General features: G+C 50.5%; 1 protein-coding gene across 3 annotated transcripts; it reads left to right on the top strand.

Moving 5' to 3' along the window:
* Positions 1 to 338: 338 nt before the first annotated feature.
* On the top strand, positions 339 to 14,011 carry LOC136456929 (beta-galactosidase 3-like). 3 transcript variants are annotated; one of them, XM_066456940.1, is made up of 19 exons: positions 339 to 670; positions 777 to 872; positions 990 to 1,102; positions 3,503 to 3,569; positions 3,654 to 3,746; positions 3,842 to 3,988; positions 4,423 to 4,511; positions 4,669 to 4,774; positions 9,824 to 9,911; positions 9,998 to 10,116; positions 10,513 to 10,677; positions 10,936 to 11,120; positions 11,339 to 11,442; positions 11,759 to 11,868; positions 12,062 to 12,169; positions 12,352 to 12,462; positions 12,544 to 12,755; positions 12,846 to 13,179; positions 13,618 to 14,011. In XM_066456940.1, exons 1-18 carry the CDS (start codon positions 497 to 499, stop codon positions 12,997 to 12,999), a joined length of 2,241 nt encoding a protein of 746 aa, XP_066313037.1. In that variant the 5' UTR covers positions 339 to 496; the 3' UTR covers positions 13,000 to 13,179; positions 13,618 to 14,011. The 3 variants fall into 3 exon arrangements, with proteins under 3 accessions (XP_066313037.1, XP_066313038.1, XP_066313039.1); XM_066456941.1 differs by lacking the exons at positions 12,846 to 13,179; positions 13,618 to 14,011 and having other exon boundaries at positions 12,352 to 12,455; positions 12,544 to 12,674; XM_066456942.1 differs by lacking the exons at positions 12,544 to 12,755; positions 12,846 to 13,179; positions 13,618 to 14,011 and having other exon boundaries at positions 12,069 to 12,169; positions 12,352 to 12,455.
* The last annotated feature ends 5,302 nt before the right edge of the window (positions 14,012 to 19,313 follow it).

The raw sequence follows: 19,313 nt of genomic DNA, 5'->3' as shown, positions 1-19,313 counted from the left end.
TGCCTGCATCGGCCGTTCCGCCGATCCTGTCGTGTGCTCGGCGCGGGAACCGGCGGCAGCAGGCCCGCCGGCAAGGGCCACCTCGTCGTGCCCGGGCGGTTGCTCTTCGTGACGGAATCCGCGTCGTCACGGAACAGGCTGTTCTCACTTTTGGCCGAACGGCGCCGGCGGGTGGCGGTCCACGACGCTGCCGCGCACGCTTGGCACGGCACACCGAGAGAAAGACGCAGCCAATCCCACGGCCCGGCCCGGCCCGGCACGCCCAAAACCCCCAGTCCCATGCAATATAATTCTGCCTCGCCCGCCCATCGCTGTTCCCCACCGAAACACTCCGGACGCGTCGTCGCTTCCCAAAAGCCAGGCCCCTGTCAGTATCTCCACACTTCGCTCTCACTCCACGCCGCGTACAGCTATTAATACCACCGCCGCCGCCCGACGACGCCCTGACCACCTCCGCCACCATCGTGCTCCGTACACGCTCCGCTCCGCTCCGGCCATGGCCGCCGCCGCGGCCTCCTTCTCGGCCCTTCCGTTCCTTCTACTCTTGCTGCTGGTGCCGTCGCTCGACGCCGCCTCCAATGTGACGTACGACCACCGCTCCCTCGTCATCTCCGGCCGCCGCCGCCTCATCATCTCCACCTCCATCCACTACCCCCGCAGCGTCCCCGAGGTACGTACGGCACCTCTAGACCAAGCCTCCGTGCACGCGCGTCCTCATTGTACCAGCTAACCAGCAGCACTTGAACTTAACTTTGCGCCATCCCGTGTGCCCGCAGATGTGGCCCAAGCTGGTGGCTGAAGCCAAGGACGGCGGCGCCGACTGCATCGAGACCTACGTCTTCTGGAACGGCCATGAGATCGCCCCAGGCCAGGTTCGCACTTCGCAGGCCGCTCCACAACAAAATGTTGTTCTGCCGAGTATTTTATACTTCTGAAGAATGGGGTTTTCTTTTCTATATGCGTGGTGAATGAATTTCGCTGGATTGCAGTATTACTTCGAAGACCGGTTCGACCTGGTGCGGTTCGTGAAGGTCGTTAGAGACGCTGGGCTGCTCTTGATCCTGCGCATCGGGCCCTTTGTCGCCGCCGAGTGGAATTTTGGGTCAGCTTTTCTTTGTTCGCTACTGGCTGAGTGCCCGTGCGTTGCGACGGGAGAACACTCATATATATACGTGGGGATATATTCAGCTGATGCTACACAAAATCAATACAAACAGAAATTTTTATTAAACTTTGGGTTTTTTTGTTGTTGTATAGCATCATACACGTGTGTATTTGTTCAAATAAAAATGTAGCATCAGTTGCCCGAATCCTTGAGATCATAGTAACTGTACAAAGAGACCCAATGAACACTCTAAACATGTTCTGCTACATCAAACCAAACATAGCCCGTCTAATAATTATTACCTAAAAAGAGTATACAACAACTAATTACATGTATTCTAAGATGACTTGCAATTGCAATTATAATTATTATAACTACTGGTTATGATATACTAATAATCTTTTCTATACATGGAGAGAAACTTCATCCATGATTAGCTAGTCGTGGCACCTGCAGTAAATTGTAATAAGAAACTTTTTCTTCGATACCCGCATTGTCATCCATAAACTGTAACATCATTGTCTTTTTGCTTGACTGCAAGTAACAGAACAAATTGCTTCTAGCCAAACTGTTATGAATAAAAACAAGTGAAAAACCATGTTTGGAACTGAAGTAAACTCAGTGTAAAAAAATTGGATAGGCTGAGATGACACAGACATCGTTTGTCTGTGTTGCTGGACACCATGCCAACATGGTTGGTAGTTAGTGGCTCTCATGAGCAGTTGGATAGGATGCCACAATCCACAGTTCAATCATATCAAAATCCTAGCAAAACCGTATGCTAAAATAGAAGTGTACCTGACATGTGCATAATGCAAGAAAATAGAAGATCATAAGTCCGACAAAATCAATCACAAGATCAAAAGAATTGGTGGAGTTCGCATACCTTGAATCCCGTAATAGATGCTCCTGGTCCTGGATGGCAGGATTGAGGCCACCTCCTCGATAATATGGCTCTTGCATCACTTGCACATGGTGTTTTCCATCAGCTATGCAGAATCTTGAGCACCTCACACAGCATGGCACTGTGCTATGTATAAGCCGGTGCAAATGGTTGCTAGCTTCTTTGATTTGAACGTATACATATTTGTTAGCTTGCTAGCTCCTTTGCCTGCACGTCGAGGTGCATACATGCATGCATGGCGCTGCGGCATATTAGCTTCTCTCCTTCTAAATTCATGAAGAAGCCTGCTAGCTTCTTTGGCTGCATGTACGTGACAGCGCATATGTATCTTCATAGGTATTTTCCTTTTTTTTATGCTTGGTAGTACACATGGACAAGGGTGTACATATGGACTTTATTCTGACAAAAATCCATCAAACAGTATCAACAGGAGAAGTATCTTTAGATTATTACAGTAAGTTTCCATAATTAAGAACCCGCAGCGAAAGAATATGTCCATTGTTAAATTTTCAAACACTGATCTTATTTTGAAATAAGAGTGTGAATATGCGATTTCAGTTTTACCACAATCAAAACATGGATTTTATTCAGTATGCTTCCATGGGTTTGCTAGGTCCATGATACTTCATGGCGATATCAGTTATCAGCTACCACAAGCAAGCACTGTAGAGCTATTTACTCATCATCGCAGATTGACAAGAAAAGAGAACACGGATTAAGATTAATGTATCGTACAGACCAGGCATGAGATCAGACCTTGTCCCTTGGACAGAAACTGCCCGTGTCTCGCGCTTGCTCTGTTTCAGCTTCGCTGCGAGCGGTTCCCCTGAAAGGAAGAACACACACACAAAAAAGGAAAAACTCAGATCAGATCAGCACGCTGTGCAATCAAACAAAATCAAATCAAACCAGGAATCGAACCAGAGAGATCGCCCTGACTCCACCCCAAAGGCGAACAGCTCCCTCTTATTCTTCTTGGCGTCGCGCGCGGCGGCCGCCGATGCGTGCGATGCGGCGTCGCTGTTGCCCATCTCGCCTTGTGGTCAGTGGCGGCGTCGGACTGCTGCGCAGTTGCCGGTCCCCGTCGACTCGCGTGCGTTGGGGAGAGCGAGGGTGTGGCGTATGGGGGAGCAGGAGGGGATGAGAGGAGAGAGCTGCGGTGGATGGGCGGGGAAACGGCCAGGGCATGCAGCGGATGGGGCGAGGGGCGGCGGGAGGCAGGCGGCGTGCGACGTGGGAGTAATTGTTCTTGTGTGTCGGAGACTCGGAGTATTTCTTTTTCTTTTTTTTTCTGCAGAGGCCGCGTGGTTTTTTTTTCTTTGTGGAAACCGCCTGGTGCGGGCGTTTAGTGCGGCTAAGCGGGGATTATCGGGGCAAAAACGATGTCATTTGGGTCTTTTTAGTGGTAGAGATTACGCGATTAGCTGTAATTTTTAAGAGTTTTTTTTTTGTTTCCCTGGCGATTAATATGGCTATTGTCTATGGAGTTCCAGAGGCGTGCCGGTGTGGTTGCACTACGTGCCAGGAACGGTTTTCAGGACAAACAATGAGCCATTCAAGGTGCGGTAGACATATGAATTTCACGGTGCACCTCTGCTAATTATTCTAGTTTGGTGCTAACTGTAGTAATTTTTCTGGATGCAGAGCCATATGAAGAGTTTCACGACATACATTATGAATATGATGAAGAAAGAGCAGCTCTTCGCTTCTCAGGGAGGGAACATTATCCTAGCTCAGGTTATAATAGTTGATGTAGTATTTTACATTCAGTTTTGATTTTTTTTAGCAACAGACAAGCTTTCAGATTGTATGTTGACAAGTTTACATTGCAGATAGAGAATGAGTATGGAGATTATTATGAACAAGCATATGCACCTGGCGGCAAGCCATACGCGATGTGGGCAGCTAGTATGGCTCTTGCTCAAAACACTGGTGTCCCTTGGATTATGTGCCAGGAGTCTGATGCTCCTGATCCTGTGGTTAGTTTTTTACACCCGAAGCCTGGCTGTTTTATTAACAGACTAACAGTCAAAACACGAATTGCTTCATTAATCTAACTGTGGTCGCAAGCTCTTGGACTGACACAAGTGACATATTTCTTTGCTAATAACATTATGTTTGATGACATGTTTTTCAAAAAAAAATCTACGTTTGATGACATGCCCCTGAAATCGACTTTTAAAAATGAGACACTATGGTAGGGAAAAAAGGTTGAATGGAGGAAAATTTCTGGTCCTTGAGGTTTTAGTTCTGCTATTCATCACATAAAAAAAATTATTTGACAGTTGGGACTACAAAGGAATACTTCCGCAGATATTTTCGTCATAACTATGTGATTAGTGCTTGAGCGATTTAACTCTTTACTATGCATTTTTTGGCAGATTCGTTCATGCGTGTAAATTTATATTTACAGATAAACTCTTGTAATGGTTTCTACTGCGATGGATTCCAGCCAAATTCACCAACCAAGCCAAAACTTTGGACTGAGAATTGGCCAGGCTGGTAATGCATTTTGCGTACTTCTGTTACTAACAGATATGTTGCACCGTTGACAATGTAGTATTTTTTGAAGCAAATTATGTGCAAATTTTTGAATTTTCTCACTTTCAAACTTGAAGTTTTATGATCCTACTTTTTGTCTCTTTTAATTTATGTGTAGGTTCCAGACTTTTGGTGAAAGCAATCCCCACAGACCACCTGAAGATGTTGCATTCGCTGTTGCACGTTTTTTCGAGAAAGGTGGCAGTGTTCAGAATTACTATGTGGTAATGCCTTTGCATTACTCATACATTACTTGACTAAGATAAGATATGTGCATCAGGGCATCTCCAACAATGCTGATAGATATATTAGGCAAGTGTATATTAGCCAAGTATATAATAGGCAACGGCACAAATCAGTGTGATTAGCACCTGCTATGTAAAGCATGTACATGCCTGTTATACCCTGCCATATTGGCTATATATATGAATGTCACCCTCCCATGTTGGGTGTGTGGTGTTTCCCATTTCTCTGTCATCTCTACATGGCATCAGAGCCCGCGTGATCAATCTGATCCCGGACCTTCTGCTTCCGCCCCTTTCTCCTCTCCACCTTTCCCGCCGGCTGACCTCTGCAGCCGCCGTCCACACCATGTCTGTCACCGCCGACGGCTCACCGCCGGCTGTGCTCGTCCACCCCTACACCGCCGTCAATGTGAAGACTCACATCCCGGTGGTTCTGGAGATGAAGAATCCCAACTTCACCAAGTGGGCTTCCTTCTTCAAGTCTCTGTGTGGGAAATTCGGTCTCCTCCCACACATCAGTGAGTCTGCTGACCCCCCCCGCCAACGATCCATCGTGGCCCATTGCTGAGTGCACTGTCCGCGGTTGGATCCTCAACACCGTCGACGACTCGGTTCTTGATCTCGCCATCACCGACGAGAACCAAACCGCCCGCGAGCTGTGGGTGGAAATTGAAGCCCTGTTCCGCTCCAACCGCGCACCCCGGGCCGTCTTCCTGCTTGAGGAGTTTCACTCCCTCAAGCAGGGCGACTCGACGATCGACGAGTACTGCCAGAAGATCAAGGTCAAGGCCGCTGCCCTCCGGGATGTCGGCGAAACCATCGACGACAAGCAGCTCGTCCTCAGTCTCCTCCGCGGCCTCAATCCGCGCTTCAGCGCCACCGCCGACGACATCGCCAACGGCACCGTGCTGCCCTCCTTTCCCAGGGCGCGCGAGATGCTCTCCCTCAAGGAACTGCGCCTCGCCAACGATGAGAAGACCACGGCGGCCTCCGCTATGGTAGCCGCCTCCGGCTCTAGCTGCACCTCTGCCGAGTGCCATTCCTCCACTTCCAGCGCTCCCTCTGCCCCTTCCAAGGGTCCAGGGGGCGGCAAGAAAGGCAAGGGCGGCAAGAAGGGTCCCTGGCGCGGCCAGGGTGGCTGGCAGCAGGGCGGCGGCGCTGCCTGGCAGCAGGGCGGCGGTGGCGGTCAGCAACACGGGGGCAACCGCCCCATGGTGCCCTGGTTCTGCTACACCCCCTGGGCCCCCCAGGGCGGTCCTCCTCCACATGGCGACTGGCTGCAGGGCCCTCGCCCTGGCTTGCAACACCCCAATGCCCAGGGCGGGCGTCACCAGGGGCTCATGGGCACCAACCCGCAGGCGCACTTCGCTGCACCTCCACCAACACCGATGTGGGATCAAGCCGGCCTCATTACCGCCTTGAACCAAATGGCGCTCCAGAACTCTGGCTGGGTCATGGACTCCGGCGCCACCTCCCACATGCACAACTCGGATGGTATACTTCTATCTCGTCATCCCTCCTCCTCTTCTTCCATCACTGTCGGCAACGGGCATCAGTTGCCTGTGTCCTGTTCTGGTCACTCCACTTTACCTGGCCGCACCTCCCCCTTCTCTCTTCGCAATGTTCTTGTTGTCCCCTCCTTAGTGCGCAACTTACTTTCAGTTCGCCAATTCACTCGTGACAACCATTGCACTATCGAATTTGACGCGTTTGGTTTCTCTGTTAAGGACCTGCAGACCCGACGCGTGATTATTCGCTCCAATAGCTCCGACGGCCTCTACACCGTCCCCGCCACGCCACAGGCCAACCTCGCCACCTCCACTGACCTATGGCACCATCGTCTTGGTCATCCAGGGGCTGCCACTCTAGATTTGCTTAGGAACAATAATTCCATTTCCTGTAATAAATCAGCTCCTACTTTATGTCATCCATGTCAACTTGGCAAGCATGTGCGGCTGCCCTTTGGTAATTCCAGTTCAGTTTCATCTCTCCCCTTTGAGCTTGTACACTGTGATGTTTGGACGTCCCCGGTCGCTAGCATTTCTGGTGCGCAGTACTATCTTGTCATCCTAGATGATTTCACACATTATTGCTGGACGTTCCCCCTCGTCCGCAAATCTGAGGTAGCCACTCACATCATTAATTTTTGCGCCTACGCACACACACAGTTTAGCCTTCCTGTCAAAGCTGTACAAGCTGATAATGGCACTGAGTTCATCAATACTGCCCTCACCACCTTCTTTGCCTCCAGCGGTATTCACCTACGCCTCTCTTGCCCTTACACCTCCCCTCAAAACGGGAAGGCTGAACGCATCATCCGTTCTCTGAACGATATATGCCGCACCCTCCTCATCCACGCTCACATGCCACCCAAATACTGGGCCGAGGCGCTCACCACAGCCACCTATCTCCTCAACAGGCGCCCCAGCTCAGCCATTCACCATAAAGTCCCCTATGAGCAACTCTACCAGCAGCCACCAGATTACACTATTCTTCGTGTATTCGGTTGTCTATGCTATCCTAACCTCACCGCTACCTCCAAACACAAGTTGGCCCCCCGCTCCACCGCTTGTGTCTTCCTTGGTTATCCCTCTTCCCATAAGGGCTACCGGTGTCTCGACCTAACGACACGACGGATCATCCTTTCCCGTCATGTTGTTTTCGCCGAGACGACATTTCCATTTCAATCTGACTCCACCAGTGCGCTGCCAAGCTCTCTGGATTTTCTTGCAGGAACACCAGCGCCGGTGCCACGCGCAGCAGCGGTCGCTCCGTCGCAACCCGACGCTGCGCAGCCGCGTCATCGAGCTCATCTGGAGGAGCTCGCTGAGGACCCGGCCATCCTCCAGATTGGCCCGGTTCTTCCACCTGCACCGGTCGCTCCCCCACCCCTTCGGGTCTACACCCGGCGCCGCACGGCACCAGCTGTTTCCGAACAGCCGGCCCCGGCTCCAGCCGTGGCAGCTGTTCCAGCCATGGCAGCTGCTCCGGCTGTGGTGGCTGCTCCGCCACTGCCACCACCACTGCCTCCGAACCGACCTGTGACGCGCCTCCAGACAGGTTCCCTCAGGCCTGTCGATCGGTACGGGTTCCCTCCAGCAGCTCACGTCGCCACCGGCTCCACTGCCTCGCCCATTCCGCGCGACTACAGGGGGGGTCTTGCTGATTCCCAGTGGCGTGCAGCCATGGCTGAGGAGTACAAGGCCCTTGTCGACAACAACACCTGGCGCCTCGTTCCTCGTCCTCCTGGCGCCAATGTGGTCACCGGCAAGTGGATTTTCCGGCACAAATTCCACTCCGATGGCACCTTGGCTCGGCATAAAGCTCGCTGGGTCGTCCGCGGCTTCACCCAGCGTCACGGCGTCGACTACGACGAGACTTTCAGCCCCGTCGTCAAGCCGGCCACTATTCGGGTCGTCCTCAGCATCGCCGCATCTCGCCAATGGCCTATCCATCAGTTGGATGTGAAGAACGCTTTTCTTCATGGCCACCTGCATGAGACGGTCTACTGTCAGCAGCCCCCCGGCTTCGTCGACCCAGCACGACCCGAAGCCGTCTGCCTCCTCCAGCGCTCCCTCTACGGCCTCAAGCAGGCCCCTCGAGCGTGGCACCAACGCTTCGCCACGTTTCTCCGACAGCTCGGCTTCGTCGCCTCTGCCACCGATGCCTCCCTCTTCATCTACTCCGAGGGCAGCTCCTCCGCCTACTTGTTGCTGTACGTCGACGACATCGTCCTCACGGCTTCCTCGGCCGCTCTGCTTCGACGTATCATCGCCCGCCTTCACTCTGAGTTCGCCATGACGGACCTCGGGGAACTACATCACTTCCTGGGTATATCCGTCACTCGCTCCTCCGACGGCCTCTTCCTCAGCCAGCGGCAGTACGCCGTGGACCTCCTCCAGAAGGCGGGCATGGCCGAGTGTCACTCGACATCGACACCTGTTGACTCTCGTGCCAAGCTCTCTGCCTCGGCGGGCGCTCCTGTCGCTGATCCCGCCGCGTACCGGAGTCTCGCCGGCTCTCTCCAGTACCTGACGCTTACTCGCCCCGACCTGGCCTATGCTGTACAGCAAGTGTGCCTCTTCATGCATGACCCGCGCGAAGCTCACCTCGCGCTGATCAAGCGCATCCTTCGATATGTGAAGGGCACACTGTCGGCTGGTCTCCACATCGGCACTGGGCCAGTCGACAAGCTGATTGCATACTCCGATGCTGACTGGGCCGGGTGCCCAGACTCCCGCCGCTCTACATCAGGCTTCTGCGTCTTCCTTGGCGACAGTCTGGTGTCCTGGTCTTCAAAACGGCAGACCACGGTGTCCCGGTCCAGTGCGGAGGCCGAGTACCGGGCTGTTGCTCACGTGGTTGCCGAGTGCTGTTGGCTTCGACAACTCCTTCAGGAACTTCATGTTCCCTTGAAGGTTGCCACAGTTGTCTACTGTGACAACGTCAGCGCTGTCTACATGACAGCCAACCCGGTCCACCACCGCCGTACCAAGCACATCGAGATTGACATCCACTTCGTCCGTGAGAAGGTGGCTCTCGGCGAGGTTCGAGTTCTCCATGTGCCGTCACGTTTTCAGTTCGCTGACATCATGACAAAGGGGTTGCCGGTTCAGCTGTTTGAAGAATTTCGGTCCAGTCTCTGCATCCGGAATCCTGACGCTTCGACTGCGGGCGGCTGATAGATATATTAGGCAAGTGTATATTAGCCAAGTATATAATAGGCAACGGCACAAATCAGTGTGATTAGCACCTGCTATGTAAAGCATGTACATGCCTGTTATACCCTGCCATATTGGCTATATATATGAATGTCACCCTCCCATGTTGGGTGTGTGGTGTTTCCCATTTCTCTGTCATTCTACAAATGCCACCTCAGCTGGCCAGTTTCTGAGTTGTCAAAGACACTATTAGCTGTTAGCCATGGTCGTTCATCTGGAATAATCAAATCATAAATAGTCAGTACTCCTACCTGTTTCAAAATTTTAACTTACCAAAGGCTGATAATTTTCCATTATCCTTTTGAAGTATCATGGTGGCACAAATTTTGGTCGCACTACTGGGGGGCCATTCATTACAACTAGCTATGACTATGATGCACCAATTGATGAATATGGTTTGGCTCTATTGCTCTCCTATGGATCCAATCAATGATCTTTGTGCTTAAGCCATATTAATGTTGTTAATTGATCTGAAACTCAGGCCTCAGGAGATTTCCAAAGTGGGCACATCTGAGGGATCTTCACAAATCTATAAGATTGTGTGAGCACACCCTGCTTTATGGAAACACAACGTTTCTTTCCCTGGGGCCTAAACAAGAGGCAAGTTTTATTCTCCTGGTGTTATAACTTGCGTGCTAATAGTGTAATCCAGTTAAATGCAACATGTTTAGCCCAGTTACATATCAAAATAAGTTAAACATTTCTAAATTTTTAATTGTTAGTGTTGTATATGGTATCTAATATATACTTGATTAATGCTGCTATATTAGATCGGTATGAAGCCATCTGTTTAATCTCAGCATACTGTAATTCAGCAATGTGTTACTGCACATTACAATTCCATTTCCCTACAACAACAACATAGCCTTTCAGTCCCAAGCAAGTTGGGGTAGGCTAGAGTTAAAACCCACCAAGAGCCCCAATTCCATTTCCCTAAATCCCACATTTTCATAATCCTACTGACTATTGAGATTAATAGTTAATCTTCATTTACAGGCTGATATTTACAGTGACCAGTCTGGAGGATGTGTTGCATTCCTGGCAAACATTGATTCAGCCAATGACAAAGTTGTCACTTTCCGTAGCAGGCAATATGATCTTCCTGCTTGGTCAGTTAGTATTCTTCCTGACTGCAGGAATGTGGTGTTCAACACTGCAAAGGTATTTGATCTTTTAGTGCTCTTCGCTTTTCAGAATAGGAACAAATTCAGCCTTGTTAGATAAAATAGATAACATTCTTCTCAGGTAAATAAATAATGAATAACTGGATAACTAAAAAGAGACAAAGGATTGCAGGCTCGTAACCAGTTTACATACTTTAACGGTAATGAGTTTATGGAGAAACACTGTAGTTGCGTTTTTTTCTTCACAAGAAATAAGGCCCGCAACTTTTGGTTCTTGATGATTTATGATATTTAGGTGCAATCTCAAAGTTCGATGGTGGCCATGGTCCCAGAAAGTTTGCAAGCATCAAAACCTGAGCGATGGAGCATTTTCAGGGAGAGAACTGGGATTTGGGGTAAAAATGACTTTGTCCTAAATGGATTTGTGGACCATATTAATACAACAAAGGACTCCACTGACTACCTATGGTACACAACAAGGTTGGTTTACTTCAGCCTCTTTCATTTAAGTTTACTGCGACTGCCTAGTGAATGAATACCAAGGTACTGACCAGATAGGAGATACCTGGGTATCCATTAATCCTATAAGGTTTTTTTTCCCCGAAACCATTAATCCTATAAGTTGATTTTGCTTTGAACCGTCCTTTGCACTTTCCAGTCCTGCCTGTGACTAAGTTCGTTTTTTATGTCATCTGCAGTTTTAGTGTGGATGAAAGTTACTCCTCGAAAGGGAGCCATGTTGTCCTCAATATCGACTCCAAAGGCCATGGTGTCCATGCTTTCCTGAATAATGAGCTTATAGGTTTGTTCTTTATTGTTACTTTCTAGCTAAAAATACCATGTAGCATAAATCTTTGAGTTGGTTTTCACTGGGAGGTTTCCTTAGGTCCTAGTTAGCCCATATGAACTTTCAGAGTATCCATATATTCCCATGTGGTGAAAAGGTATCCTTGAGAAGTAGAGTTCATGTTTCTACCAGCATCACTGATTACTGCTCAACCGTTAATTTCTGTCGTGCCTCTTGACTTTTAGATACTAGCTCGTTAGTTTCACAGTTATTATCTCCTAATTGTTAAGCTCTGCCATCATTACTAGCTGTGGATATCTCTTTCCTCCAGGTAGTGCATATGGTAATGGCTCACAATCAAGTTTCAGTGTGAAATTGCCTATCAACTTGAGGACTGGGAAGAATGAACTTGCCCTTCTAAGTATGACTGTTGGTTTACAAGTAAGCACTTGCTACTAAACATTATTATCATTGAGTTATCTGTGTGAAAAATCTTTGCACACTGAATCACTGATTCTTTGTGGATGCAAATTCACCTATAGTGAGACGCACTCCTGTGAAAAAAGGGGAGAAACATAGACCTTCTTTAAGTACAAAGTGACCATATTGATTAAGACTTTATGCACTCTATAAGAATGCAGGATTCTCTTATGAATGGATAGGAGCGGGCTTTACAAATGTGAACATCTCTGGTGTGAGAAATGGAACCATAGACTTATCTTCAAATAATTGGGCATACAAGGTATTGTCACCGATATTCCTCAAATTTTTTAGGCAAATTTATATTCTAGAATTTATCTGAAATTACATGATGAATTCGATATAATTGATCCATCTTTATTTACAGAGTATGGTATTTCTCTTGCCCCTGCTGATATATCCTGAAACTGAGATGAAAGTGTGTTTTTTCTTTTTAATTTATAGATTGGACTGGAAGGGGAACATTATGGTTTATTCAAGCCCGATCAGAGAAGTAACCAACGGTGGATACCGCAATCTGAGCCACCGAAAAACCAACCTTTGACATGGTACGAGGTAAGCTTCTATGATTTTCATTCTTGAGATGAACTTCTCCACAACCTGCTACTTTTAGTTACTAATGAAACATGCTTTTAGTTAAATGTTGATGTTCCAAAAGGAGATGACCCAGTTGGGATAGACATGCAGTCTATGGGGAAAGGCTTGGTTTGGTTGAACGGAAATGCCATCGGGAGGTATTGGCCCAGGACTAGTTCTATTGATGATAGGTGCACTCCCAGTTGTAACTACAGGGGAGAATTTAATCCAAACAAGTGCAGGACAGGTTGTGGACAACCAACTCAGAGATGGTAATTGAAACTGAATTTGGCAAAGTTCATGGTGGTAATTTTTTTTTATTATATTATCTTGTATTTCACAATCTGCTTTGCTTGGTCTAGGTACCATATCCCACGGTCATGGTTTCATCCCTCAGGGAACATCCTTGTGGTCTTTGAGGAAAAGGGTGGGGATCCCACGAGGATCACATTCTCAAGAAGAGCTGTGACAAGCGTGTGCTCCTTTGTGTCAGAGCACTTTCCTTCCATAGACTAGTCCTGGGATGAAAGTGCCACAAACGAAGGCACATCCCCAGCCAAAGCACAGCTGTCTTGCCCCGAGGGTAAAAATATATCTTCCGTAAAGTTTGCGAGCTTGGGAACCCCTAGTGGAACTTGTAGATCATACCAAAAGGGGAGCTGCCACCACCCGAACTCCTTATCTGTTGTTGAGAAGGTAAAATTCGAACAAAATTCTCGATTCCTGACACAAATACTCACATGAAGTAGATTTCAGTATCAGATAACCAATGGACCAGATATTAGTTCTGACTTTTTGAGATTTGTTGATGCATGTGGACTTGGATCGATGCACATGAACTTAGTCTTGGAATTCGATCAGTGTCAGTCCTGAGTTCGTACTATGCAGTGTTGTTGCAACTGGGATTAAAGTATGGTTTACAGTTCGATACCATCAGGTTTTCCTTTTAGGGCCATTTGGGGTGGGGGGTGGGTTGAAGATATACAAGGGTAATTCTATATTCAAAGTAAATATTAGGTTTATATGAGTTGTCTGATAATAGTTTATCAACTATGACTACATTGAGATCCACATACTACCGTTGACCATATCCCATGTCAAGCTTCGTAACAGTAACAGCTCTTTTCTTGGCAGGCCTGTCTGAACACCAATAGCTGTACAGTCTCCCTGTCAGACGAGAGCTTCGGGGAGGATTTATGCCCTGGAGTCACCAAAACACTCGCCATCGAAGCGGACTGTTCTTAGTGGCCTACTAAGTATCTCTGTGTGCATACCAGGCTCCACTACAACTGTGCCCATCAAAATTTCAAAATTGTAGTGCTTGTTGCATGACATATTATTGTAACCTGGATTTAAATATCTACCTGAGCTAAGGTTATGTTCCACGAGCTTTCGCTTTTCTGAAACTTGAAAGTTGTTGCTGAACAGTGATCCATAGCTGAGTCCTGAAAGGTGACAGTTAAAGATAGCGATTGATACTGATCATCTGCGCTAGCAAATGCATCATGTTTTGGGATCTCTATGTGAACTGTTTGATTGAGAACCGTGAACGAACCTGCCATGACGCATGGAGATTCGATGCACGCGAACTGTTCAGAATTGGCATCCCCTTTGTTATTATGGATATCAGATCGCACTAAATATCTCCAACAACGGTTACCCAAAATACAAAATCCATTTTACATTTGAGTAGCGCTACGAGCAAAAGGTTCAATACCTATCTTTGATCTTCTCCGACAACAAGACCTATAAGAGAATTTTTTCTACAAATGAGTCTTTAGGAGAGAGGATACTCAGATTTTGGTTATACCTTATCTGACACCGTCTTCTATATAGATACTCTGTTGGAGGCTATAGGTATTCGGATATCTATTTTGGGTTTGGGTCTACCGTGCTCTTCACGTTGCGTCGCGTCATGAGTTTTCTGGGGATTAGCCAATGACAGCGATGCAGGGCTATGCATAAATTCTACTAGATCGGAAAGATGGCTTGTCGTTTCTTCACTATTGGGGGACACAAATGAGCCTCCCACTGTGATACCACCATGGTTACAGTGTGGGACTGTAGGTTGAGGGAGACGAAACCTCCTGCGTAGTGGCCCTTTTGCCGTAGCTTTCCTCTAGAGCCGTCCGTGCTGTACGAACATCGGAGACTCGGAGTGTGCAGTAGTAAATGTTCATTCAGCTCTTAAACTAGGCCTCGTTTAGATGCATTCCAAATTCCAAATTTTTTCACTCTCTCTCCATCACATCAATTTTTAGCCGCCTGCATGGAGTATTAAATGTAGGTAAAAAAAAATAACTAATTATACAGTTTAGTTGAAAATTACGAGATGAATCTTTTGAGCCTAGTTGGTCTACGATTGGACAATATTTACTAAATAAGACGAAAGTGGTACTGTTCATCAGGTTCACTTTTTTTCACGATCTAAACGAGGCCCTAGTCGCTCTGGCGATATGAATGCTCGCGATTTTTGTGGACTGCAGTGCAAATTTGCAGTTCAGTCTTGGTTGCGCATTGCTGCATGTCTCTTCCTAGTTCCTTATCAGAGTTGCTCCGATTTTATTTGAGCCGGTGTTGTCTTGGGCTGTCACGTTGACGCCTTGACAGCTACATCACAAGCAGGCGACATCTCAGCTAACGGAATCATTTCTCCCAGTTCTGGCACGTGGCATGGGTTTCACGGATAATCCTGGCCGCATAAGTGCGTTTGTTTCTGCATGGCTTACCTGTTACTTCTCTTCTGCAGACTCTAAGCCTGTTCGCTTACTCGTAAACGATCGTAAATTTCCAGTCAGGAATAGTATTTTTCTCTCACACCAAACCAGCCAGCAGTAAATAATTCACATTCGTTTACGACCTCCCGAACAGGTTGTCTGTATGAATGTGTTTGATAGTATGCCCAAATGCATCAATTGTAAACTTACTGATTCTCTTTCAGTAAATTTGGAATGCTTTATGCAATCAAAATTTTAAACTCTGCCTCCTTTTGGGAAAAAAATATATATCAACTGACAACCAGATTTTGTCTCAAGTTTTTTCAAACGTTGAAAGTGCATTTCGGAAGGCTGCCTTTAGTAGTTGGTACAGATAAGATAGCCTAGCCAGGGTGTGTTCAGCTCCTATCCATGTCTTAAACTCCTTTTGCGTACTATAAACACTAGCCAATGTTGGATTACTCTGCATACATAAGCAGGACCCAGACACATGATTGCTCTCTGCTATCCACTGACCTGTGAAGGAAAGGATAAGGCTGATGACATTGCAGCAAGCCAGCAAAGAAAAAATTGACACTTTACACTTTTTCCTACAGCAACGTCTTTACAGAGTATGAGGAAACAAAAATATTTTCTTTTTTTCTTTTCAGAATTGTTACTAGCATCAATCAACTGTTGCTGTCTCTATTCAGTCCAACATCAGAAAGCTCACATCTCAAAGTTTTTTTTATCGAAAAATAGAGCGTCTACATAAATTGACGGATATCACTCGATCACTTCCAAATGCTATCATCCCCAATGGAACCGTCACGCAACCCCCGCTCCCCCGCTCCCCCGCCCCCGCACCCGTACGCCGCCCCCCCAGCCCAGATCCGCCGCCGCCGGCCGCGGCCCCCATACGCCGAGCGCGCCTGCGAAATCCCCGCCCTGCGCTCGTCCTCCTCAACCCACTCGCAAGACGTACGATGGTCCCCTGCCACAGATCGAGCTTGCCCCCCCGCGCTCGCCCCCCGCCCCCGTACGCCGCCCACCTGCCCAGTTCCACCGCCGCCGGCCGCAGCCACCGAACTGCGGACCCCCCACCCTGCCCTCACCCCAAGCGCAAGGCGTACGGTGGCTCCCGGCCACAGATCGAGTCCGCCCCCCCGGCGCTCCCCACCCCAGGCGGCCATCAATTCGGCCACTGTGGAGCCGGATCTCCGGTTCCGCGCGCCCGCGGCTGCGTCGGTCGCCGCTCGCGGCGCGTCCCCTGTTCCCGCGGTCGTCGTGGGGCCGGAGCCCCGCCTCGTCGTGACCAGTGCGGCCACCGCCAGTGGGTTCGACACGACGGGAAGCACATCGGGCAAGCGAGTCAGTTTCACCTCGCCTCTCTGCAACCACCCGGTCAGAAGCTATTGCTCCATTGCTGCTACACCTACCAAATCCTGCCTCAGATCCGCTGCTGTGCGGAGTCCAGTGCTCCAGTCCGCCGCGCCTGGCTCTACCGTCACCGGGCGGCGGCGGCTGGCCGGTGGGGCGCATTCAAGCGCGCGCTTCGCGTCACAAGACGAGGACGGATGGTCTTTGGTGCTCCCGAGACGTTGGTGGCGTCTCCCGGAGTTCAAGAGCTTGGAGCATTCAACTCCTTCAACCACTCACATCACATCGGCGCGCCACCTCCACAGAGATGATCTACAGCGGCGTATGAGAGGTAAATGTTTCCGCTGTCTTTCCTCTGGCCACGCTGCGGCGGATTGCAGAGACCCGGTGCGATGTTTCTCCTGTGGCCGCTGGGGACATAAAAGCTTTATGTGCAAGAGCAGGCACTCATCCTCCAGAAAGCAAGCTTCCACGCCCAAGACTGCCCCGCCACCGCTCGACGACACCAACTTCCCGCCCCTGCGCGCAACGGCGATGGCAAGGCCCGGGGACCCCGCTGTCCGTCCTCTGGACACCAGCGCAGTGGCTTTCTCCGTCGACAACATGGACCAGGAGCTCGATCGTCTCTCCATGCACGGCATGGTGGCTTGGCTGGGGGGGAGCAGGCCGGTGGTGGAGCCGGAGGTCATCAAGAGGGCCATCTGCCATCAGTTTCCAGTTCACCCGGAGGATGTCACCGTCGTCAGGCACTCCCCTGAGGACTTCTTCGTCGACTTCAAGCACCGCCACCACTGCGACGAGGCGGTGGCGCAGGGAGCTTTCCCCTACCGCAACCTCGACATCCACACAAGGCCGTGGCAGATAGTAACGCACGGCGACATCTGCGACCTCAAGTTCCGAGTCCGCCTCTGCCTGGAGGGCATCCCCCTTCACGCCTGGAATGAGAGCATCGCCAAGAGGGCTGTCGCCAGGGCCTGCGACCTTGACTACGTCGAGAAGGCGTCGCTGGACCGCACGGACACCAGGGCGCTCTGTGTCTGGGCCTGGACGCACAATCCGTCAGACATACCGAAGGTAACTTGGCTAACATTGTCATGCAGGAAAGCTGAGTCCCAGAGCGCGCAACCCGTGCGCGGCCGTCGGGGACTCACATTCAGGGTGCTGGTGCACCTTGATCTGGTGGAGGATCCACCGGGGAGAGATGGACGGGCTGCTGCTCCCCGCGTGTTCAAGTGGGACTACGGGGTCGTTGATGGTGAAAGGACACCACGTGACCGCCACGACCCACCGCTTGCTGTCTTCCGCGGTGGACACCGCGACGACGACGACGAACGCCGTGGACGCCGAGAGCACCAGGGCGACCACTGGTACTCGCGCCTTGCCCGTAGCCTATCGCGAGCGCCCAAGGATCGCGAGCGGGAGCGGTCGGAGTCGAGACATGGTGGACGTCGACACCGGAGCCCTGAACACGGGGGTCGTCGTCGACATCTGCACGACGTCGCTCCTGGCCATGGCGCCCAAGAGCCTGCCCCGAGCGACCCTGCGGGCCATGATGTCACCCTTTCTGCCCCAGGCGTCGCTGCTGGACAACGGACGAACGTTGGGTTTCGGCACGGAGCGACTCAGCACGGAACCAGAGGACGCAGCAGAGAACGGGCGCAACACCGGAGGCCGCACAGGCACGCGCGCTCGAAGCCGAGGACCACAACGACGCGTTCCAAGTCCCCGTCACCGCGCCAGCGCTGCAAGTCGCCGGACTTCAGCGCTGCTGGCAACAATCATCATCCATCACCGAGCCCTCCAAAGGTGCGTGCTAATCAAAGCAATGTCAATAACCAACCCTGCACCCTTTCACCCGCTGCTTCCCCGCCCTGGAAGCCGAACGCCACACCTGATGCTGCAGCGCCGTCCACGTCAGCAACACCGAGCGACTCAGCTTCGAACACGCTGATGACCGCTGCGTCTCCCACTTGCCTGTCTGAACTGCAGGGTCCTCCCGTCACCGACCAAGAAAACGGGACATCACAGCGGTCACGCCTCGCTGCGGAGCGTCGCTTCCGCTGCGGGCGAGTCTACTCTAGGCGCCCACATCGGAAGCAGACACAGCCGGAGAGGAGCCCCCATATGGTTCGTTTCCGCCCGGGGCTCATCTACTCCAGACGCGGCGCCCGCGGAACGCCCAACGACTGCTTGCGCAGTCGACGCATGACAGATGGACTTCACCACCACCAGCAACCGGACAACAACAGCGACAACCCAGAGGTACTCGTCGACGACAGCCAGAGCAGACCACACACTACAGCGGTGGTGTCACAGTTCCTATTGGGGATCTCACAACCTCTGCCTCAGCCCATTTTGCAGGGTCCAGTGCGCCAGCCAAGCCTGCCGCTGCGACGCAAGAGGCAACCAGCCCCGACACGCAGAAGCACGCGCATCGCGGCCAAGTTCTGGCCGAGAGGGGACACCCAAACAAAGGCCAGACAAGTGCTCTTGAAAAGGCTTGGCATCCTCGACGTCCAAGGACTCAACCACGACGAGGCGATGCTGCGCTACTTGAACCTATTCAAGGGTCCTCTTGACGACGACACTGTCAAGACAATGTCGGCACTGTGTGGCCTCGACGTAGCGGCTTCGCTGCCCACCACCAGCGCCTAGCCATCTACTGAGTTGCTGGGGTAGGTTTATTAGACGATGTTAGAAACCGTGCATCGCAGTGGCAGCGGGAGCTCTGAGAGCTCCACAACTTTTGTGTTT

This window comes from Miscanthus floridulus, chromosome 6 (assembly GCF_019320115.1).
Source record: "Miscanthus floridulus cultivar M001 chromosome 6, ASM1932011v1, whole genome shotgun sequence".
NCBI classification, from domain to species: Eukaryota; Viridiplantae; Streptophyta; class Magnoliopsida; order Poales; family Poaceae; genus Miscanthus; species Miscanthus floridulus.
Note: the sequence above shows the minus strand (reverse complement) of the source record. Positions and strands in the feature narration are given on the sequence as shown.

Excerpts from the sequence above, each read along its gene's own strand:
- LOC136456929 (XM_066456940.1), top strand. The coding sequence starts at position 497 with ATGGCCGCCGCCGCGGCCTCCTTCTCGGCCCTTCCGTTCCTTCTACTC. Across the intron at positions 4,775-9,823 it reads GTGTTCAGAATTACTATGTG|TATCATGGTGGCACAAATTT; the intron begins GTAATGCCTTTG and ends ATCCTTTTGAAG. Across the intron at positions 12,170-12,351 it reads CAAATAATTGGGCATACAAG|ATTGGACTGGAAGGGGAACA; the intron begins GTATTGTCACCG and ends TTTAATTTATAG.